The sequence below is a fragment of the Hesperophylax consimilis genome, chromosome 6 (assembly GCF_061612785.1).
Source record: "Hesperophylax consimilis isolate HC1 chromosome 6, BYU_Hcon_1.0, whole genome shotgun sequence".
NCBI lineage: Eukaryota > Metazoa > Arthropoda > Insecta > Trichoptera > Limnephilidae > Hesperophylax > Hesperophylax consimilis.
Window position 1 is genome coordinate 41,167,677 of NC_142841.1, and position 25,931 is coordinate 41,193,607.

At 35.4% G+C, this 25,931-nt stretch overlaps 1 protein-coding gene across 3 annotated transcripts in view; it reads left to right on the plus strand.

Annotated features, from left to right (window-relative positions):
• The window catches only part of tok (tolloid-like protein 1 tolkin), a 294,323-nt gene that overhangs the window by 74,225 nt on the left and 194,167 nt on the right, over positions 1 to 25,931 (plus strand). For all 3 annotated transcript variants that reach the window (XM_089632705.1, XM_089632702.1, XM_089632704.1), the window contains exon 2: positions 21,167 to 21,594. In XM_089632705.1, the coding sequence (XP_089488831.1) occupies positions 21,276 to 21,594 (319 nt within the window). In that variant the 5' untranslated portion in view covers positions 21,167 to 21,275. The remainder of the gene's footprint in view (positions 1 to 21,166; positions 21,595 to 25,931) is intronic.

The following is a 25,931-nucleotide window of genomic DNA, read 5'->3' on the forward strand; positions in this document are numbered from 1 at the left end:
AGCAACACAGCTTAGTATTGCACGCTTTGAAAATACCGTTAATTTTTCTTCCACGGAGTATGAAAAGGTATCCTTTTCTGGATCCCAAATTAAGCCTAAAATTTTTAACGAACCAGATGTTTCATCATTAAATACAACCTGACCACTTGAGTGGATCCGATGTTCACTCGGGATGTCCTTTAATACCGGCAGCGAATTACTCATCCATTTTCTTAATTGAAAGCCTCCTTTCGCAAGTAGCTCTTTCAGCTCCCTCTGAAGCTGAAAGGCGCTGTCTGGCTCCCAATCACCAGTAACAATATCGTCTACGTATGTATCCGACAATAGTGCCTTGGAAGCTTTTGGGAATTGTGCACCCTCATCCTGCACTAGCTGATGTAAAGTTCTGATTGCCAAATAGGGCGAAGAAGTCACACCAAACGCGACTGTGCTAAGTGTGTATTGCCCTACCGGCTGCAAAGGAGAAAAACGCCAAAGAATTCTTTGATAGCTAGTGTCTTCTTCTCTTATTCGAATTTGCAAAAACATTTTTTGAATATCCGTAGTAAATACTACCGGGTATATACGAAACTTTAATAAAATTTGTCCTATCTCATTTTGTAATTTGGGACCTGAATATAAACAATCGTTTAAAGAAATTTGTCGGTCTGATTTACAGGAAGCGTCAAAAACCACTCGAATTTTAATATCATTACTAATTTTTTGCACGACCGGATGATGGGGAATGTAATTGGTATTCCGTATCTCAGTCGATTGGGTAACTCTTGACATGAAGCCTTGCTCTATAAAATCCTTCATATATTTACGATAATGTTCCGCTAAGGTTGGATTTAACGACAAACGTTTTTCCAAATTATATAATCTCTTAAGAGCGATATCATATGTACTTCCTAAATTTACTTCCGATTTATTTTTAAAAGGTAGCGCTACTACATATCTGCCACAAATATCCCGTTTAACCGTTGCCTTAAATATCTTTTCGCATTCACTATCATCTTTATTATGAATAATTTCGTTAGAAATCTCTTCGACTTCCCAGAAACGTCTTACCGCGTAATTTAAGTCGTTGTTTTCGACTGCAGTTAAAGCTGACGTCACAAAAGCCTGTGTGTCATCTTTCATTTGTGCTACACATGATCCCATGACTACGTATCCGAATATTGTATTCACGGCCAGCAAATTACATTTACGGCTTGAAATACATCCTGGTCTCCATATTTTTGATATCAAGTCAGTTCCCACTAAGAAGTCGATATCGCCTGGAAATTGAAAATCTGGATCCGCCAGCTTCAACTGTTTGAATTCTTCAAACGGTTCATGCATATTAACGGGCGGAAGCTTGGACGTAATATTTGAAATAACTATCGCTTGTCCTGACACAAAAGAATGATTCTGAATGGGATATATTTTACAAGTAACTAAACCTTGCACATTGTTGACTATTGCATTATTGACCCCAGTGACAGTACCTAACCATTTCTTCGATTTTAATCCCAAAGCATTATATAATTTTTCAGACATGAACGAAATTTCACTGCCCGAGTCAATTAATATCCTGGCGCGTTTTCTGCGTCCTGAAATGTCAAGGAATTCTGCCAGCGCGGTAGGTAAAATAGAGCGTTTTGTCACTGTGTACGCAGCATTACAGTTTGCTAAATTATTGTTTTCAGAATCGCGGTTCGGTGAAGGTGACCTTTCGTCACTATGTAAAAGGGTATTGTGTGACTTGTTACAACTTCGGCCTAGCGCGCACCACGATTATATTTTTTGCGACACGATTTTAAAATCGTGCTACAATAAATCGCAAAAATAATACTGCGCGCATCGCGATTTAAAATTGCGATAATTGTTCATTCTCAACATGGATTTCGAACAAATTGCTTGTATTGTTTTGCTTCTTCGGAAGAGGAGGAATAAAAGAAAACATAAATACTGGACTCATCCTTTTACAGCAGAAAGATATGTTAAAGGTTTCTTTTATCTGAAATACAATGATCTTCGACAGTATCCAAAAAAATTCTTTGGCTATTATAGAATGACGATTCAGACATTTGACAAACTATTAAGAATTGTTGGACCTCAAATTGCATACAATAATACTAGATGGCGGAATGCAATCTCAGCTGAAGAAAGGTTGTCAGGTAGCGATTTTAAATCGCAGTGCGCGCGTGTCCATATAACTTCAAATGCTATAATTTTATTTTGCGACAATCGCGTCGCGCGCTGTCGCGGAAAAATGTGACAAATCACAATTTTAAAATCGCAACTATTTATTTGTCGTATATGCGCGCACATACTTACTAACTCATACGTTGCATTTCTGCGACAAAATTATCGTGAGACAGAAAATCGTGGTGCGCGCAAGGCCTTCTACATCGAAATTTAGATCGGCAATTTTTAATTAGATGTGGATTTAAACAATTGAAACATAATCTTTCTCTTTTGACGAAGTCCCTCCTACTGTCTACTTGTAATCCAAGAAATATTTTACATTTTGTAATGTGGTGATCGGCTTTGCAATGATTGCAAATAATTTTCTTCGTGTAATCATTTTTAACAAATAGAACCCGTTTAGACTTACGATTTTCTTTTAAATCTGAAAGCATATTTACGCGGTTTTGCGTTGCCAAGAAATCAATTAATTTTTCGACATTCGGAATTTCATCCTTATCAATCCTAGATTCAAAGGATCGCCGCGTATTCAAATCTATTTTTTGTAAAACAAAATGGCAAATAAATTCCTCGAATAATTTGTGTCGTTTTAGTTCGTATAGACCGGAAAGATTTTCACGTAAACCATTTAATATCTCCACATTGCTAGTGAAATCGCAATTTAAAATAGAGTTTGCATAGTGTATAAATAATGCTCTCGACTCCGAAAATTGATTTAATAATGTTTCCCAGGCTAATTCATAGTTTTCTCGTATTATTGGAATTGTTTTAACCAGGGATAATGCTGTGCCCTTCAAAGAACTTAGTAGGTAGTGAAATTTTTCAATATTAGTGAGAACTGTATTTTCGTGAACGAGACTCCTAAATAAATTAAAAAACGGAGGCCAATCTCTAATGTGGCCACTGAACGATGGTATTTTTATTTCTGGTGCCAGAAAACTTCGACCCGGGCGCTGCAATTCCTCGCCTGATGAGTCATTATGACCATTCTTATTCGCCTCGAGAGTGTCACGCGCCGACGTGACCTCGAAGTACAATTCATCAAAAACACGGGAAACTTCCAAAATATCATTTTTTGACTCAAATTCGGGAAGTGAAACCAAGTCCGCCAGTTCGCATTGTATGCTTTGAAATTCCTCATATGTCGACTCGATTTTTTCCATTCTAGCCTTAAATTGACATAACTTTGCATTTATACTTAAATCTTTAATAAGATCATATGCGGCTTGTATACGCCCAAATAATCTTTGCCTTTTTAACTTTAAAGAAGCAATCTTAGTTTCATTCTTGTCCATTTTGAAAAATGTACTGAAATTACTACCCACCTATGAAATACAACCGCGGCGCGCGGTAAGAAATAATAACTACTTGAAATAATCTTTTAATCGTACGATTATTGAACCATTTACTATTTGAATACAATTTCTACGCATTTAGTATATCATAATAATCTTATCCGGCTGAAGACCAATGTTTCGATAGCTCTTAAAAAAAAACTTAAGCGTCTGTGTCGGGTGCAATTGATCGATATACGGGAACGGGAATAGGAAGTTGAGGATGCCACCAGAATTAAGAGAAAGTCCTACCTTGTACTGGTATCTCCTTACAGCTTCCGTGATAGCACCAATCTCACACAGTATTAATCTATTTCCGTCACTAGGTATCGACCACGAAAGAAATGTCCATTGAAATGTGACCCGAGACGCGTATCCGTAGGTGGTAGAAATTGTACTAGCGTGCGCCGGTCAGACAAATCCCTATATCCCGATGGCAAGGTGGGAACAATAGGATGTAGGTAATAACATAATTATAATTTCTTTGCGTTATGCCCGAACACATAATATATAAAACTTTTGCATTCATAACTAATTTATGAACTGCACTTTGTTGAGTGGGACTTACTCGACGACAAAGTTAGAAACCTAGTTTCTGAGAAAGCATTTAACAAACTTAATAAAATTATTTTGATAACTTCATATTTTGTGTTCCTTAAACATTATAATAATAACGAGATCCTTATCGGTGAACACATTTTTTGAGCATGTACAGAATCTGTCAACTGTACAATTTCTACCAGAGGAGGTGTCAGGTGACCCTATTATAAAGTGTTTAAAATATAACCTAAAATATACTGATAAAAACTTAAATGGTTTTATACCCTGAAGATGCTTATACTAAGCGAAACCAGTCGGTTATAGAGAATTAGAAATATAATAAACCGTGGTTATAAACAGAGAATTTTTTTCATCAATATTTCGGGATCTGGTAGTGATAAAATGAAAGATAGTGGTTATTGTGTGACAGCATTTCTTTAATTTCGTAGAGTTGCGCAGTTGTGAGACGTCTTCAGACCGATGACGACGATACCAAACGTAAGCGGCGACGACGGCGCGGCGATGGAGTGGTTAAGGCGGTAGTCAGAGTCAACACCGCATTGGTGGAGATCGGACTCGTGGATTTGTTCAGCAATGGTGAAGACGTGGAGTCTTCCGGGTACTCCAGTGCGAACAAGGTAGCCGATAGTGCGATGTACGTGGTCGGCAGATGCAGGCCGGCGACGATGCCGCGGGGCCGAGGCGCAGACTGGTGAAGGTGTCGCAGGGTCTAGGCGCGTAAGAAGCCCATGCCAGGGATGATAGCCGAGGCCAGGGCGCTGATGTGATCCCGAGGAGTCCATAATAATTTGTAATCCGTGCACAGCCAAGTGTAGGTAAATAAGGTCCTGTAGCGGCGAGGTGAAGCAACGGCGGGGCGCGACGCTGGGGAACCGGCAAGTCGGTGGCCGGCCGCTTCGGTAGGCAGCGAGCAGTCGTAGGGCTGGCAGGTTGCTCACTGGTAAAACTGCTAAATATCTCAAACCACAAAGTTACAGCTAAATACCGAAATAAATAAAATATAGTAGTTAATTATCGTGAGTAGTGTATTATTACAAATCGAGTGTAGTACCCACAATATAGCTGAGACAGCTATTGATAATGGCTTTGAAGGCCGAAACGGCAGTCTTGCAATGAGCATAACAACGATATGACACTCGGCGTTTATTGAAGTATTGTTATTACAATTTTATACATTAAAAACAAGAGGATAAATAGGGACATAACCCTTACTAATTTTAGGTATAACCTGTTCTGTGGTAGGTGACAGGAATGTAAAATAAAAATATTCCATTTGAATGTTATTGACAGAAAGGTAGTTTTAGACGAAATTTAATTTAATCAATTTTAAATTAGAATAATACATTTATAGTTTTTTGCTATTTTTTTAAAAGATACATTAATCCACTCAGTCATCAAAAAACTTAATTGCAACGATTGTCCGGCAATCTATATAGGTAAAACTGCGCCTAATGTAAATATTTGAATAAAAAGATACATCAGGTTTTTGACAAGCATGCGCTTTTCAGAATTTGCCGAATACTTAATAGATCCCAACCATATATTTAATAAAAATTCTGGAGTCGAAATAATTCATAAAAATAAAATAGGAATACGTCTTAATAATTTACAAGCATTAGATATATCTAAAACCGAATTCCTTGAAAACCATTCTTTTATAACGTTCCGGCACCTACCATGGCAATTGACCTTACCTTACCGGTTCATATTTAAAAGGTATAACCTTGAGAGAAAAAATTCACACTAAAATAATTTTCAAGGTCAAATATTATTTAACTGATTTTATTTTTGAAGTGAAACTTCTTTACGCGCGTCATGCAATTTCGAGGACCGGAGTAAAACCGACTCATGACCGAAACGAAAATGCGGGTACCCCCACCACCGATTAAAGTTCATTTGATCTAGTCAAAGTTTTGAAGTAACATATAAATGCTTCTTAGCTCATCCCGACAACTGGCGTTGGTGGTGTAATGGTCAGCATAGTTGCCTTCCAAGCAGTTGATCCGAGTTCGATTCTCGGCCATCGCACATTATTTTTTTGTTTTTAACGCCTTTTTCATTCAATATCTTATTTTTTAGTAGGTCAGAACATTTTTTAAAAGAAAATAATATTGCAAAATAATAAAAACACTTATCTCACTGTGATAAAACATTACTCCGCTAGAGCGCGCTTTGCGTTATTGTGTTGGATTAAAATTATTATCTAATCCGTATATTATGATAATTGTATTACATTTATTTAATTAATTTATTTATTTTGATAATATGTAATAATTTACAGAAAAAAAATTAAAACTATCTCCCTCTGATAAAATATCCGTTCGCTAGAGCGCACTACGCGATCTTGTGTGGGATTCTATTTCTGTACATTGTACATTATTTTTAAAAATATATTATATTTTGGGTGTGATGTAGGTAACATTATAAAACATAACAAGCTCTCATATTTTCAGAACCTACATAATATAATCAATTTATGCGGCTTTGCTTACAGTTGGTGCTCAGCGTGGTTGGCTTTCAATCAGTTAAGCGAGGTTCGATTCTCGGCTGTGGCATTTTTGAAGTGAAACCTTGTTGAGGTGGGGGAGCCGCTCACGAACGTTCTCTCTCTTCTCTTCTTTCCTCTCTCTCAGACACCAGCGAACTGCGCCACGCCAAGCATCAGCTGAAACTAGAAGTTTCACTTCTGTCTTGCGTAGGCTTGACACACCCACTTTTTTTTTTACATTACCTACCTCAAATTTATTTACATTATTTAAAAAAATATATGTGTAACGCCGTCGTGTCGTCTTAGGAGTGTAAACAAGTATTACTAACTTGGTAAAGGAAGGCATAATAAGTGAATACGTAATTATGAGCAGCCTGTAGCAAACGAAACACGTAACAAGATGTCTCAAACAATGGGAACCGTCACAAAGTATGCTCCGAAGCTGTCTCGGCGATGTCACAGGAACTAAGATCCCCGACAGGGAAACATCGAGCCTGAGTACATTCCGCACTCGTATATTCCAATACTGAGAGGCTGTGTTTCTCAATGAACAGCTGTTATTGAATCGAGGAAATGTTGCTACATGTAGAAAATTGTCGGGTTTGACGTTATACATAGATCATCGTAATATTCAGGTTGGATAGAAAATAAATTGCTTGGTGACGCACATCACATTAATTTGATCAAAGATTTGAATTGTTGACGTTATAACACTCAGCACATCGCTATATACGTATCTACGTCAGAACTGTGGATAGATTACACTGCAACCCAGAGGCATAAGCTAAAATCACCTACAATGATGCATATCATCAACTATTCCGCCTACCGAGATACTGCAGCGCTACAGAAATGCAGTCTTTCAGAGGACTTACTATACCAATTAAACAATAATAATATTTTTATGATTTGTTTAGCGCCGTTTTTGTGATCAATCGCCTCAAATAAAATATATATTTTTACAGCTCTTTATCTTATTACTAACTGTAGACTTGACCAGATTCTTATCAGATTGCACCCTCCGGTTCGAAGATCACTAATACAAAATTATATGTACAATGCATTTGGCCAATGGACGTGATGCTGCGTTAGAATGTACATACATTATTATTTATTTATATTCTGTACAGGCAGATAATATACACAACCATTCTTAATTGAGAGATAAGATCAGATTAACACTGTTTATTCTTTATTAAATAAATTTAGATACAGTTCGCTCGCAGAGGACATAATTGGAACACACGCAGTTGGAAATACCACCATCATTGCCATGGCTGCCTAGTTAAAGTTCACCTGATCGCCCTCTGTAGTCTGGTTTTAACGACTATTCGCGAAATTTATAATTAATATTTAACACTTATTTCCGTTTTTTTATTATGTGAATTATTATTTTGTTTAATTCTGAATTGTGGAATGTATTGCGTTGCACTAGCCACTCTAGAATACATAATAATAATTATAGCGATCCCCGTTACTGGCCGATTTTCGACCAGTTTGATCAATGTTGCCAGTCATCAACATAAAGCGCAAGATCCACCTCGAACAAAGCTAAGCTAGTACTAACTTAGTTGAGTCGTTTTCATACTTTAGTTTCCAAAAGTATACAAAAAGCTTGTTACGAAGCGAGCTAAGCTAAATTTAGTTAGTACTAGCTTAGCTTCGTTCGCAGTGGATACTGCACTTAAAGGTCGTGCCTTGAGTTAGACGGCTGATCAATATATTACGCCGTAGTAGGAGGGATATATTCATTTGTCCGTCACCCCTGGACATGCTGATCCCTAGATTCCTACCTAACCCTCATATACTTTACCTTCTCAGAACTTCCATTCCTTTATTTACTTAAACAAGACCCTCCACACAGCATCCCAAATGATGACATAGGCCCTGACTGAAATTATTTTCCTCAGGTCTTAATGTGAAAAAAATCTATTAAAATATATATTTACCAGATCGCTTTTTCCACTGATTTCTACTACGAGAGAGGTAGATAATAGATATATCCTTACTAATTGTTTGTGGTTAGTTCGTAGAACTCTATTTAATTTCAATTAGTATTGTTATTATTATCTCAGTGGTAGAGCAAAGCCCCGGCAAGGCTGGACTCTTGGGTTCAATTGCTACACGCGACCGAATCTTTTCTGTCTCAAGTTTTCGTTTAAGAGTCGCCAATATTGTCTTCAATTATTATTATTATTTTTAAATTTTATATTAAAAAAAGAATTTGTCCTTGTTACTATTTTGTTCTGGATTACTGCTGAATCCTTCCGTGCAAGGTGGAAAATAGAAATAAAAGAATATTTCAATAGCGTATCAAAAAAAACGAACAAAAATTAGTTTCATCAATGAAAGCAAATTTGTAAAATACCAGTTTTGATACCAAATTACATAATTTTATAAATTTTTAAAATAAAAAAGTGTGTTGATAGTAAATTACATATTATTATTTATTTATTTAATATCAACGGTATAAATATACCATAAACAATGATAACATGTCACAGTTAAATCGTAGAAATATTTTAAAAAAAAATTACAAATATATGTGGCATTTGATTGTGAAATGACATTGGAGAGTAAGTAAGTAAGTAAACAAGAGATACAAGTACATAAGTTTCTATAGTGCAAATAAGGTAGAGTTAGATTAAATTAATATTGATTGAAAAGATTTGATAGCATAGCCCTCTTGTACCTACCTTGCGTGCAGTTAAATAGATCTGCCACATCTGCGTATCTATTACTAACTTCATGCAACCTAGGTACAAGTGAGTGTTTGGAATACTCAGTCCTGATATTGTTGCATTTAAACAAAATTTTAGAACGAGTAGCTCTCGTGGGTATATGAAATTCAATGAGGTTAATTAAATGAGGACTGTCTATACTACCATTTACAATTTTGAACATAAATATTAAGTCGGATATAATTCTTCGATCTGAGAGTTTTAATGAATTAAAATATAAACTATAATTACCTTATTAATTTATTTTCTCATTAAAACCCGCTTAGATACCCGGTTAGGTCAAAAATTCCGAGACATTCTGATTTTTGTTGTTGTTTAGTTGGGATTTAAAAAAAAAGTGAATACCGAAGAGTCTCAACTGCTCTCAACCGTATGGAGCCAGTGAAACTATGGTATCTCTAATTAAGGCATGTTGTTCGCCAATTGAACAAATTGCGAAATAACACAAGTTTAGTGTATCAAATAAAATGTAATTGCGCACGCTGGTATTTGAACCCGCGATCTTCGGCTTGCTAGTCGAGAGCCTTGCCCCTCGACCACGGAGTTCATTGGCAATTTTTTGAAAATTCTTATTGATCATTATAATGTTCAACGTCATTTACATAAATATTTTACTTATTCCTAATATTTTACAATAAAATCAGCTTATTAATTAAAATTAAAATGAATAAAAAACCAGGGCGTTGGCAAGAGAAGATAGCCCAACACGGCGTAATACCCCAAAAATAAATCACTCTAATACCTTTGGCCGTGAAAACATTAAATCCCAACAAAAAGATAAGGTTTATCAACAATGTGAAACATGTAAACAAGTGAGAAAGTTCACATTTTTGTGAACTTTCTCACTTAACTCAAGGTTCCTTCAGTGAGTAGTTGCCTAGTTCGTCGAGGGTCTGGTCCGTTTAGGATTAAAATAAAATAGTTGACTAAATATTCAATTTTAAGCATCATTTGGCATAATTATAATAACTATTATTAATTACGTCAATGAATTTACGCAAAAAGATACAAACTTTTGTACGATTTCAATAAAGTTTCAGCTTGAACCCATTGCATTAATTATTAATTCATATTGATACCGAGGTGAAGTAGTTTAGACCCATATCCCGCAGAGCAAGTCCTTGGGGACGCTGTCAGGAGATTACTTCCCATTAGCATTTGAGGACAAGGAAGACAGGTGCATGAAGTTCTCAGATGTCGCTGTGATAATCCCATCCCCGGTACAGCGAAAGCGTAAATACGAGTTGGTATATACATGTAGGATAAAGTAGACGGGTTAGTAATGTCGTATTCGTAAAAAGCATTTATATTAATAAAAACCAATTTCGTTTGTCTATCTGTGATTGTAACCCTGGTTCAATGAACTCTGATTTGTTTTGAATTTAAGTGTTGGTGATGATCTGGTTTGTAAGATCGCACAGACCACCAGGAAAATTCAATTCCCTATATAAAAAGGTCGATTGAAAAATTCACTCTGTACAGGGGGTGTGAACAAATATTAATCCGAAAAAATCGACCAAAAAGTGGACTAGCAGTGCCACCTCTTGTCAAACAACATCATCCAAAATAAATCCTACTGCTTAAATGGATTTCATAAACACGTCCATGTAACAGAGTTGAATCATTTATCAACTATTTGTAATTTTTAATTTTAAATATTATTATACAAAAAATAAATAAATAAAATATCATCCTAACTACAAAAAGTCCACAGCGCTTCTCCGTGTGTCATTTTTAAAAATGGAACTTTCCTTTTAGGAATTCAGACAATCGATAAAGTACCTACAAATAATGTAATATATTATCACAAAATTATTTTAACTGTCATTTGGTTGTCATCATGAAATTGATTTTGTTTTTAAATGTGAATAAGATTCCCAAATGTTCCCAAACATTTGGAGTCAATGAGACCTTGGCATTCCCAATCAGGGTATGTTTTGAGGCTGAAGGTAATGGGGAGGGAAAGGAGATGGCAAAGAGGAAGGTGGGGAAGTACCTGACTATTCAAGTCTGTTCACTAAACACGGCTAAAACCATTTCAAGCAACGTTTTAATTCTTAAATTCAATTTGTCGTTCAAATCGTTTATATGGTGGTCTTACTAAGAATATGTGGCGATACTAAAAGTATTTTCCACATGGGACGTGCCGCAAGTATACCATATATTATTGTATATTAATAAATTCTGAAATAACACCAATGACCCCCCGACCCCCGACCCCCGACCCCCGACCTCCAGACCCCTCGACTACGGATGCGTCCACAATCCAGACTGTTGCATGACTTTTCACGTGTTTGCGATAGTTATAATAGAAGCACTTAAATTTTTTTAAGGCCGTGTTATTTGAACATATTGCTCTACCTGTTTCAGAAGTACCCTTTCTTCAAACGGACAGTATTTAAAGTGTTAGTTATTTAAATGTTTGTAGAGCAATGTGAAAATAAAGTAACAAATTTGTGTTTCAGTTCAGTTTTCAGTTTCAGTGCCGACAACCCGGGCGTTTATTTAATTTCATGGTTGTTTACATTGTTTTCTTTTCTTTTACCCGCCTCACTAGACAAAGTCTGTTCCGAGGCGGGTAAATCACATATTATATTTGTTCCAAAAGAATCAATGTTTGTATCGTCGTAATTTAATTATAGAACATCCAAATAAATAATATAAATGCACGTCACAATATCGTTTTTATAGACTGTTTCAGATGCAATCTGGCACTTAGATATATATATAAAAAAACATATTTTCCTTGTGACAAATAGTGGCGTATAAAAATATTGGTTTGTTATTTCAACAGTGATTGGCTCAAAAACAAGTGGAATTTTCAGAAATTGTTCACTCCATGGTGACCCCTTCCTATCCTCAAAAATACCCCTTGACACAGCATCCCAAAAGATAACAGAGGCCTTGAAAGAAATTATTTTTCTCAGAGCCTCCTAGTTTGAGTTAACGTGGAAAAAATACTAGTAAAATATATTTGAATACCAATGACAAGTACAAGAATGATATTTTTACTCTGTCACCTAGGGTTGCCAGATGTCCGGTTTTGTACGGGACAGTTAGTCCAGTCAAGTTAAACATGAAAAGGGGGTTGTGCTTGCAAAAGGTCCAGTCATTCTGAATTTTTTATATGTTGTTAGGACCTAAACCAGTATTAAAAAAAAAATTTGCAACTTCGAAAGTGCTGTGCGAGCGGCGGTGGACCTAAAAAACCAGGAAATTTTCGGATTTTTTTCAGTTTTTTCTCAATATCTCAGTAAAGGAAGGGTCTGACTGGTGTAGTTAGTATGAATACTCTTAAAGAAGACTAAATTTGCTACAATTTGAGACTAAAGCAAGCTATATAAATCCATTGGTTTTCAAGATACAGTTCTTCAAAAATAGGCAATTTTTTACAAAAAGTGAAATTTTTTCGAAATGGTCACTTATTTTGTAAAATAATTTCTAAAATACGCATCCCACGTCAAATATTATAGGAAATAAAGTTGTTGTAAATTTAATAAGCTTTCATTTGAAACTAGATTAATATCTGTAGACTTAACGGTTCTCTCAAAAATGGCAGATAACCAAAAACAGTCATAAGTGGATTTTGGGTGAAATGCAAATAAACTGTTCTCACGTCTTCTTATGGTTTTATTTATCAAACAGTTAACACATTTTTGATGAAAAAAAGAAAAGATATTACATCTATCGGGAATAACGTCATCTTCAAACATTCTTTTATATACCTACATACTAAAATGCTTGTACCAACATCATGGTACCTACTATAAGGACAAATTACATGTACACAAAAAATAAAACTAATATAAATCATGTGGGTATTGTGTCTTGGTTGCCAAATCATGTCTTTCTTTTTATCTTAGCTGGGAGAGGCGCCCAGTCTGTAGTCGGGTCATCTTCATCGTCCGAGCATTTCAGCTCCACTTCCGGGACGTTAATGCAAAATTTGCCACCACATGATTGACAGAGGACTGAGCAGTGGAGCCCAGCCTTTCTACACGAGCAGCTCCCAGAGCATCCTTTCTTGCATTTACATGAAATTTTTCGCAAAAGGGCAGGAGGTGCGGGATCCATCGTGGTGGGGATGGGGGTGAGTCCTTGAGAAGACAGCTTCCACCCCCATTCAGTGGGATTCAAGTTGAGGGCGAGGTTTATGTTTGTTGAAGTGACAAACGTCTTATACCTCAGAAAATCCAAAGTATCCCTCGCGATGTCACCCCCATATAGAGCCACGAAGCACTTGATGCCTGCTTCACTCACGGCTTGTGGGGTAGAGTCTGGCCGAAGGAAGACCTCCACTTGCTCAGCAAGTGGTTCACTCTTGCTCAGAAGTGTGCTGATTTTGGTCGTTCCTTGGCCAAACGGTGCTGCGGTGGTATCGCGCACGGCAAACGCGTGGGTAAATAGTATCGTTCCTGGTAATTGTCGGGAGTCCTGGTTGTTGTAGGAGGTCGTAGAGTAGTGACAGCAACCAGCTTCACCCTTCGTGCTCTTCTGAAGATAGAAGTTTGTCTCTTCAGCGCCTAAACCATTGAGAAGAACGAGCAGGTCGACATCTTCTCCCACTATGACGACCCGATCGGCATCTGCTCTTTTTGATAACGCCATCATGACGATCTCTCGATCAGCATCTTCTTCGGCAACAGCCACTTCTACTCCCTCCTTTTGAAAGGCGTCACAGAGAAGAGTTATAAGGCGTCTCTTATTGTTTCCATTGCCCAATACATGCTCTTGAGCAATTTGAATTACTGTGGATTCATCGAACGTCAATTCGTAGCTGGAATGAGCTGCGTAGCGCAGGAGTCGTTCCGCTGTTTTGATGTTTTTTTTGGTAGCATCTTAGGGGTAGCCGTCAAAAACGATGGAGACGTTCTTCCTAAAGTGGTTTCGGACGTAGGTGGTATAACACGCCAAAAGTGCTCGAACCGTGCTCTTCCGCTGCCACACGACCTTGTGCAAGAGGTAGCCACCATCCAAAATGACGTGAGTGCTGGCATCTATCGGCGTGTGGCTGGAAAGAGGAGTGAAGGCAGAGTACAGAGTAGATTTTGTGCCCTTGCGCATCCCTTGTTCATTGAACAGAGACATCGGGAACGGGGCCAACTCATACTTGAAGTGATCCTGTAAATCCTGTTCAGATTTTTTTGCAATACACACTCGCTGAAAAATTGTGAGCGGATCTACAGCCACTCTTCTGTTTTTGTCCGGCAGTTTAACGGTTGAGGTGATCGATGCCAGCGTGGTAACGTTATTTAACCGTTTTATTACTACCTTGTCGTTAATTTTCCCCACAATTTTCATCACTCCTTCCGTTACAACTCTCTGGGCTGTGTGGAAATTAATTTCAGAATCTGTCAGTAAACCACTACTGATAGAAATTAAACTGTCAGTTTTGGGAAATGGAGGGTGAAGAGCAAACCAGTTTTTTATTTTTTCCACATCACTATTATCTCGGATGATTCGAGAAGGTCTCATGTCTACATGCTGCTCTCCAGTAGGACATGATAAGCTGCAAAAACTTTCCAGTTCTTCACAAATGTTCAACATAAACAGCATTCCTGTTGTCCACCTTGCCAGAACACTTTCGGAGATTCCCCTTCCTTGGGTCAACCCACCGTAGGTTTTCATGGATCGCATCAGCTTCTGCTCAATTGTTAGGTCTGACCACAACCCAGACCAAAACTTGTCAGACCGGGGAATGGTGAAGGATCCTTTTGTGAACACGTCGTATTCACTTTTATCCATCCGATCTTGTAGAGCCATCATATCCTGAAGGTAGAGGTGCGCGCTCTTAGCATACAAAAAATGTCCAGCTGCGTGGAAAAAAGGGAGCATCTTGTGGACAGTGTACAAATGAAGGTTCCATCACCAGCACTCTCTGCCTGGATGAATAGTTTTATCAAAGTGGTCATACGAAAGTATTGGACCCACAGCTGTGATGTTGGACCATTTGCTTCAATTTTCTCCAAGGCACTTTTAAATTTTGCCTTTAGTATTTGGTAGGTATCAATTTCTTCTGCTGATATAGTGAGAGACCGTAAATAGTCGTAATTATATTATAACCCTAGAATAAACCCACGATGATTAATGGATTTACTTCACAGCACAATAAAACCATAAAAAGACGCGAGAACAGTTTATTTGCATTTCACCCAAAACCCACTTATGACTGTTTTTGGTTATCTACCTTTTTTGAGAGAACCGTTTAGTCTACAGATATCAATCTAGTCTCAAATAAAAGCATATTAAATTTACAACAACTTTATTGCCTATAATATTTGACGTGGGATGCGTATTTTAGAAATTATTTTACAAAATAAGTGACCATTTCGAAAAAAATTCACTTTTTGGAAAAAATTGCCTATTTTTGAAGAACTGTATCTTGAAAACCAATGGATTTATATAGCTTGCTTTGGTCTCAAATTATAGCAAATTTAGTTTACTTTAAAAGTACGCATACCAACTACACCAGTCAGATCCTTCCTTTACTGAGATATTGAGCAAAAACTGAAAAAAATCCTAAAATTTCCTGGTATTTTAGGTCCACCGCCGCTCGCACAGCACTTTCGAAGTTGCAAAATTTTTTTTTTAATACTGGTTTAGGTCCTAACAACATATAAAAAATTCAGAATGACTGGACCTTTTGCAAGCACGGATGTACATCTTGACTGGACTAAGTGCGGTTTTTGAACGGCTGTCCGGTCTAGAAAGTTTTGGAAAACCAAGACAATAGAATGTCCGTTTTTTTTTTTAAATACGCGACATATATACCTCACTCGCGAGATAATTTACAGATCCAAAGCCGTGAGCGATTCTGGTGGTAGCAATACTTGCCTAACTCGGTTTTGAAAATGGTACAATAAGTGTGCAGACGGGAATTGAATGCCTTCGTAGAAAGAGTTTTAGTGTAAAGGGTAATGTATGGACTGACGAAAGAAATCCACTAGGTGTGAATGCCGTTAAAAAGGGAATTATGTGTTTTCTTTAATTTAAATGTCAATTGCTCTGAATTTAAAGATACAGTTTCAGGCAATAAACGATTATTTAAAGCAGTAGCATCTACTGCCAAATATGTTAAAAAGTGATTTTTGGTAACTTTTTCTGTTTGTTTTGGCCAAAATCAAAGGGGTTTATGATTATCAAAGGACCATTTGATTTTGTACAAATTAAAAAATGATAAAAATTTCGTTTATTTATCTGAACCATGTGGCAACACTACTGTCACCCCAAGTGGTTCTCTACGTTTGGAGATTTAGCAGGGGCGCCCGAGTTCATCGGATGGGGTATGTTCAGCATGTGCCTGCCCACCAGCTGCGTGAGTGCCAGATCGGGGGAGGCTGGTTTGTGGAGACCCTCTGACCTCATCAACTGGTCTCACGATCCATCGCCTTGCGCTGCAGTGGGAAGGATATATTCATATGATCCCTAGATTCCTACCTAGCGCCCATACCCTTTACCTTCTCAGAACATCCTCTCCTTCCCTTTATTAAAAAAGACTTCCACACAGCATCCCAAAAGATGACATAGACCCTGAGGAAAATTATTTTCCTCAAAGCCTTCTGTGTGGGGTTAATGTAAAAAAAAAATAAAAAATTGACATATTTTAATAAACTCTTAATATACAGGGTGTATCGGCACGTACCCAACAAACTTTAACCAGCTATTCCTAAGCATATTTGGAGTAAAAAATCTTTTGTGCACTTTGCTGTCCAGTAACGTTTTTTTTTAATAAAAAATTTACTATTCATATTTTCACCACATGTCACCACTGTTTTATCCTTTGTCTAAGTTTGAAAACCCATCTGGCAAATATTTTATTCGAATTCCGTTGAATAATGCACGTGTGTACCTATATTGGCGCACTTTTACAATCACAACGAAATGGCACGGCACCATTCGTCTCATTTTTAACTATTATTATTTAGTGTGTGCGAAAGAGCGAAGACGCTTTTTGACATACATGCTTATAACAGCTGTTGAACACGAAACGCAATGCCAATGACAGTGATGTAGTGTGGAAATTTTAATTTTTTTTGTTTTTAATTGAAAAAAAAAATGCTACCGGACAGCAAAGTGAGCATAACATTTTTTACTCCAAATGTGCTAAGGAATAGCTGGTTAAAGTTTGTCGGGTTAGTGCCGATACACCCTGTATACATCTTAATATTAATAATGGACGACGATCTCTGTAAATACCATTTAGATATTTTTAAACTTAATGGTGTATGAAAAGTAAGTTTCTTATTTTTCTTACTGGATCAATAAACGTTTCTTGTAAAGTGAAATGATAACTTAATATGCTACGAATAAACTTTAATTAAATTTTGCCCGTTTGCTAGTTTAAGTTGAATTATTTCTTTATAGCGGATTCAGTAGTCGTATTTTGTTGATGATGGCATTATAATTAATTATACCCGTTTTAAGCAAATAAATACATATTACCTAAGTAGATTTATTACCAAAATGTTTTCTATTAATTGCCTCACTTGCGCGATGGCTGGAGCAACATTGTTCAAAATGAGTTTTTAATAAAGTAATTGCTCATTTTTTAATATCTTAATGGCTGGAATGATGGGATGTGATGCTGTGCTCTGCGGATAGTAATTTATCTCCCATTTCAGCGCAGAAAGCTCGCAGAGATGAATATGCAACTTTCGGGAATTAAAACTTGGCTAAGTTTTCCTGTAAAAAAACAGAAAAACGCAAAAATTTAAGAAGCTCTTGTTGGGACTTCGAAGATTACTAAATTACTTTATTAAAATACAAAAAAAGTTATTGAGTTTCTTGCGAAACACCGCAGGCCTTAGAGTTTATTATAAATATTATTTTTTTTTTTTTTTTTTTTTTTTTTTTTTTTTTTTTTTTTTTTTTTTTTTTTTTTTCGTAGGAAGCAATCACTTTGTGGTTAGACATATTATATTAAATCAAATAAAACACTTTGTTTATTAACCACGACTTTATTATTATTACATCATGATGTAATAATAATAAAGTCGTGGTTAATAAACAAAGTGTTTTATTTGATTTAATATAATATTATTTGGTTTCACCGTTGCCTGTTTAATCAATAATCATTCCGATGATATATTACAAAGTTTAAAATCAGAAAAAATATTAAATATAAATTTTGTCGTGGAGTTTTCTTAAACCACGGGTAAGAAAACTCCACGACAAATACTCGTGTGTTACAATAATAAATGTAATAACATAAAATAAATATTATATTTCTTTTGGAACATCTTTTGTTTAACTTTTGAAGGTTGAATGGTAGGTCTTTTTGATGGAGAATATAATACGAAAAAATCTAAACGACATGAAACATAACAAGACAATAGAAAATAAAAAGATAACTGTCACAACTAGGAATCGAACACAGGATCTCTTGTCTTACAGGGACAGCGTCTTTACCCATTCGACCATTGGGGCCTAATATATTTTATGTAAAATTATAATAAATTTTATGTAAAATTATAATAAATTTTATGTAAAATTATAATATATTTTTTGTAAACTTATAATAAATTTTATGTAAAATTATAGTGAATTTTATATACAAAGTACATAAGTTTTATTAAAATAGTGTTTTATAAAGATAATTAATGCCACAAAGTCAATTTAAAATAATGATTGAACAATCGTATGTAGGTATATGTTTTTATAACACGAACCTGTTGGTTGATAGATGAAATAAGAAGTAATAAATATTTATTTAACCTTAGTTACTTTTATAATGTATTGCAAATATATATTTTATAGTCAGATTGATTGAAGCCCATGAGTTAATTTAAATACGATTTGCAGTTTCGAATTTGAATATATCTACTAATTTTAAATATTAGTATTCTTTAATACGGTGAATTCTTGTACGTTTATAATAATATTAATGATTCAGTACTGTATATTATAAAGTAACTGAAGTGTATAATGCCTACGACACACTACTCCATACGCATCAACAATTTTTTGGGCGTCGTCTATACAGATTATAAGTTGAGGTATCACACTACGCTATCTTTCTCTCCCTGGGGGAGGAGAGGGGGTCACATCGATTGGGGAACTGCCGAGTAATATCATTTCTTTGTACGGTATCTGTCACATTGACAGCTGACAGCAGCGTGATCACGCCAGCTCCGTAAATTGATCTGACCCACGGCAGGATATGGAGTCGTATCATTTTCAAATGTCGCTTGGCTACCAGATCACAGTATATCATCATCGCCACGCCCATTTTTATAACACATCATCTGTCAGATGTGACAGGTCTGTATGGCAAGCGATGTGGTGTTATAAAAAATGCTTCTAATGTATCGCCACCCCGAGCGTCGTGATTTTAGGTCACGACGTATCGCTATGCACGAGAAATAAAGTATTAAGTAATTCGGTATTGCTGGCCAGGCTTAATACTATTTTTTTGTTAATAAAACCTTTTGATACACCTTAATTACTATATAAGGACACCATCTGCATTTGGAAAATCTTAAATTTTAGCATTCTAATTTTTAATTACGTAAAATAAACATTAGCTTTCATTTAAGGTAAGTTTTTAGATTCTCACGGCCAAAAGCATTTTTGTTGTTTGTTTTTGGGGTGTTATGCCGTGTTGCGCTAACTCCTTCTTTAGCCGACGTTTCGGACAGCGTTGCAGTGTCCATCATCAGGGCAGATCCGGTAGATCCGAAGATGAAGACGAAGAACATCTTCGGATCTACCGGATCTGCCCTGATGATGGACACTGCAACGCTGTCCGAAACGTCGGCTAAAGAAGGACTTAGCGCAACACGGCATAACACCCCAAAAACAAGCAACAAAAATTAGCTTTCATTATATGTGAAGACAGCCATTTAAAATAAGCTGTTAATGTAATGTAAATAAAAATGTTAAAAACACTTCTCTTAATACCCTTATTTAATTTCCAGTGCTACGCCAAAATAGTGCCTACCTAATATGCAAGAATTAAAGGGTAATAACGTTACCTCTAGCCTGCGTGAAGTGTCGGGAATACCAACATATGAAAATATCGTTGACAGAAATTATTGAAAATGGTTGTCATCCCATACAATTTTCATTTTAGGTAATTAAAAATTAGAATGTTTAAAACAAAAATTTCCCAAATGCAGATAGTTGCCTTTTATAGTAATTAAAGTGAATCCAAAAATTTTATTTAAAAAAAAATCATATTGAGCTTGGCCAGCGATCCCGAATATTTACCAATTATTGCGTATATTTTGTGCAAATCCTGTCAAGTATATCATTTAAAATATTGGTAAGGCCACCCACCTATTATTTTTAAATCAACAACATCATCTATGTAAAGATTCTTTTGATCTATATAAAATCTACAGATATCGTATTTTTTGTAAAGATTTTAACACTTTAATAAATTCCTAACTTTCTGGAATTCTTTTTGTAGCTTGCCCTTTAAAAATAATCAAATTTTATTAATGTACTAACTTTACTACCCGATATAAGGTTGGAAACATTTGAATTTAGGAAACATTGCTGAGTTGAAAGTTCTTGTTGGAAATGTTTTCGTTAGCTGAGTATGGTTGCAATTATTTAGATTAGGTAGATTCAGATTACTGATTTAACATAAATATACAATTAAACGTAAACCTACAATTTTAATTATAACTTGGTACTTATTCTACTTCAAATGAACGAGGTCGTAAGTGAATAGCGTAAATAATTTATGTTCGTGTATTCACTTACACGATCGACACTATCAGACTTAACCAATATCATTCTGGATATATACTATTGACTTTCAAAAATATTTATTCTGACCCGTAATCGAAGTTTGTATTGTGACCTCAAAGTTAAGTACCCTGAACTGTGGTGTTTATCTCAAAATTATTTTATTCTTATTTCAGTTCACTCAAGACGTCTGAACGGGGGACATGTACTGCCACTAATGTTCTCCTGATAAGTGTGAAGTAATATTCATGATTTACTTCTTCGGGTGGCCATTTTTAAATCGGAATGCCAGCTTACAGTGACGTGGTGATAAATAATAAGTACTTGTGGACGCATTCCAAAATGGTTTGTTTCAAAATCATCACTATTTTCGTATGCTTCGCGTGGGTGAGTGTCGTCAATTGTGTTGAAGATGGTGCGAGGATTGAAGTGGATGGAGATGTGAATGTGGATAAGGTGTTATCGCACAAGGAAGATGAAGATGGAGATACCAAGACGCTACCGAGATACGCGAGAACAACCAAATTTACGATCGAAGAGCTGCAGTCCACAAATTTTCCGTTGAAGTATTCGGGAGACCTGGACTTGGATCCTTGCAAAGCGGGTAAGTTTTTAAATCATCTTTTACTTCAGTTGCTCACGAAAAAATTATGCTTAAATTTTATATTATTTTTAAGTTAACGGTGATGAGTTGCAGTCCACAAATCATTCCTTGCGGTATTTCAGAGATCTCAACATGGATCTTTGTAAGGCTGGAAAGATTTTATTACAGGTTTTTCAGTTCCAATTTACTTTTCCAGAAATAATATTAGTTCGATTTCCTCTGGTGTTGTAAAGTTGGTGGTATGTATTTCTTTGTATGGCCACGTGATAAAATATGGAGACTTAATTGATTTTAGAACGAGAATTTTGTTGAATAATATTTTGTCTCACATTTTTGAATGTATAGATATATTCTGAATGAATAATTTTTTATTGGGAAATATATCAGTATCTTGATAGAAAAGCCGTTCTTATTTTTCTCCATGGAGGCTGAATGGAGTAGTGAAGGGAGCAGATTGCTAGGAAGAAGGTTGAAAGGTGCCTGGCTGTTCAGATCTGGTCACGAAAAACGGTTCAGCCACATCAATCAACTTATTTTGCCTATTTGTACAACTTTACAAAATATTACAAAACTGTTGTGTAATTTTATCTATGAAAAATCATTGTATTATTATGATTATTATTTTTACATCTCTTTTAAAATCAGATTAACGATAAAAAATAAATAATAACATATTATCAAGGTTCCCCGGTACGTATAATTGTTAACAATATACTACGATTTCAGGCTACAATTCTGTTATAAATAGATTACACGCCATTGGTAACTCTTATGCTATGTTAACTGATGTTTTTAATATGCCTCTATTGACGTATAAAACTGCACTAATTAAACATTTTAACAGTGCATATATTAACGAGGTCACTGCATAACAGGTTTTTGTTTCATATTCATTTCTTTCACTAACTTTGTGATAATGTATATTATTTTGTCTTGTTTACTTATACTATCTAATATTTTTTCTTTTCTTTTTTCTTTTAACATTGCACTATGAATATAAATAGCTATCATGTATGGAATTGGCACTTGTGCCGTTCATTCTAAATAAATATTATAACTGAATATAAAGCTAAACATGTACAAGTACTGATGTTATGTTCCCATGTATTACATGTACCAATTTGTTTATCTATCTGCATCCGGCACTAGGTAGTTATCCACGAGCAAACAAATTAATCATCTATTTACCGAACCTTTCTTAGAAGTGTTTACTATAGAAAACCCTAGCCGTTTTTAGATACATAAATTAATTTTACGTTATCGAAGTTTGAGTTAACTTTATAATAAATAATAATATCAATTCAATGAGATGTATGCTGATACCCTTTTACATTTTATTTCCTAATGGAAAAAGTTTATTATGTGAAAAAAATCTTATCGCCAGTTTGGCAGTTAGGTACGAATACGTAATCTATAGATCTTTCAAAGCTTTTTAGTTAAGACGAGAAAATACTCTAAAATAAAGCCACAATCTCAACGACGCACAGTGGGCTAAAAATCGCCTTTCATAGACATAGAGACATGAATGTTGTTTGTTTTTGGGGTGTTATGCCGTGTTGCGCTAACTCCTTCTTTAGCCTAAAGAAGGAGTTAGCGCAACACGGCATAACACCCCAAAAACAAACAACAAAAATGCTTTTGGCCGTGAGAATCTAAAAACTTACCATAGAGACATGAATTTTCAAGGGTATTTTTTTGGCTAGAAATGGATTCTGCTGATCATTAATATGCTATAAAATTTCGTACGAAGCAATTGCGTGTACAAATGAAGGAGTTATCATTTTTTTAAGAAAAATTTGTATGGCACTGACATTAAAAATGAGGCTATCTCTGGAATCATAAGATTGGCCGTTCTATCCTTACACACAGATATATTACTATTTATTTGTAATTTTTTGACATACTTCGTATTGTGGCGCAACTTGCGATTTTTTTTTTAAATCCTCAAAGTTGAAAAAAAAGCCTTTTTAATGTTGATGATTCATTTTAATGCTTAAATGCTTTTAGGCTTGCAGTGTAAATAAAATATTGTAAACAAGACAAAGCATACTCATATGCAAAGCATTTAAGCATTAAAATGAATCATAAACATAAAATGTTTTTTTTTCAACTTGAGGATTTAAAAAAAAAAAAATCACAAGTTGCGCCACAATACGAAGTATGTCAAAAAAATAAAAATAAATAGTAGTATAACTGTGTGTTAGGATATAATAGTCAACCTTATGATTCCAGAGATAGCTTCATTTTTAATGTCAGTTCCATACAAATTTTTCTTAAAAAAATGATGTCTCCTTCATTTGTACACGCAATTGCTTCATACAAAATTTTATAGCATATTTATGATCAGCAGAATACATTTCTAGCCAAAAAAAATACCCTTGAAAATTCAAGTCTCTATATCTATGAAAGTCGATTTTCAGCCCACTGTGCCCAGTGTTTTGGCTTGCAGTGTAAATAAAATATTGTAAACAAGACAAAGCATACTCATATGTAAAGAATTTAAGCATTAAAATGAATCATAAACATAAAAAAGTTTTTTTTTCAACTTGAGGATTTAAAAAAAAAAATCGCAAGTTGCGCCACAATACGAAGTATGTCAAAAAATTACAAATACATAGTAGTATATCTGTGTGTAACGATAGAACGGCCAACCTTATGATTCCAGAGATAGCCTCATTTTTAATGTCAGTGCCATAAAAATTTTTCTTAAAAAAATGATAACCCCTTCATTTGTACACGCAATTGCTTCGTACGAAATTTTATAGCATAGTAATGATCAGCAGAATCCATTTCTAGCCAAAAAAATACCCTTGAAAATTCAAGTCTCTATGTCTATGAAAGGCGATTTTAAGCCCATTGTGCGACGTAAGTGAAGCAGCCGTGCACAGAAATAAGCGACGCGCGGCCATGGTGTATTGGACAGACCTGCGGTTGAATTTTCCCTATCAAATCCCTTAAATAAAGTGGAAATCTTAACAACATAAGTGATAAATTTATGTTCAAATAATATTCTGGGCGCGGCCCGGCGTAATGGACGAACCTACGGTCTACTTTGCCCTAGCAGGCATAGAAAATCAATCTTTCCGTGGGGTTTATTTTAATTATTTCAGATGAACGTATTGATAAAATCTCAAATGTTTCTAGAGGCATACCTCGGAATGTTACTAATTCATCGCTTAGAAAAATAAAATATGGTACTTACTGTCTCTTTTGTGCATGAAAAACGTTTTATAAAATTTCAAATCAATTTAAAATATTTTTATGTTTAGGTCCTGTATTTATTAATCATAAATATAAATAGCTAACATCCGTAGGGATCCCTCTAGAAATATTTGAGTTTTTAGTAATACGTTATTAGAGTCTTATGTCGATGGGAAAGTCGTTGAACAGGAAATAAATTACTAATTTAGGATGTATCTGCTGTGCTTAACTACCGTGTAAAATGGTTCAATGAACTCAAATTTGATTCTCATTTAATAGTCATTTTCGAAATTTGAACGGTTTGTGGGAAGAATTCAGACAGGCGATAACGTAGGTACCTATCTATCAGACACTAATTTTGGTTGTGCTTCTGTCGGTAACTGCGGTTTGATGAACCTTACAACTTAATTCGAATTTGAGTGTCATATTCAAAATTGGAAATGTTTGTTTTTTAAGAATTTAGATAAGAGTTTAAGTTCCCACCATACATATTCAAATTTGTAGACTAGCCAATCAGGGAAAGCGGATAAAAACAGGTTGCGAGGAGCACGGGAGGTGGCGTGACCTTCTCCTTTTCTATGATTTGTCCAGAATTTAATTTTACAGTAAACGGGCAGTTGCCATTTTTAAAATTGAACTTTAACTGATTTGTCAGACTATCTGGGATTTTTCGCGTGTCTGAGCTAGTAATATAATATTTTTACAAATACATTTTTAAAAATGGCACTAATGTCAAGAATTCGGATCAATCCCGTGGTTTTTAGCAGGTCTGTGCTAGCATAATACAATGATAATATCTAACATTGCTTTTATTTTGGAACCACCGCCGTAAACTTTACGTAAGCAAAAAAAAAACGTCCGTCAATTTGACCCACTCTCAAATTATTCATAAAAAAATTTCCACATTATTTTGTAGCGCGTTTTAGAATGTGTCCCTAGACGCTAAAACATAATATCGTCCCGTTCTGATTATACTAACATGTAACACATTGCTTTTATTTAAACTGCTCGGAGAACAAACCAGTTTTCGCACACAACAAGAGTAATTGAGTGCTACCATCGTGAGATAGATGAGCTTTTTTGGTAGACGCCTCATGTTGTTTTTTCCAGAAAGCGTGAGCTTCTTTCGGAAAAAA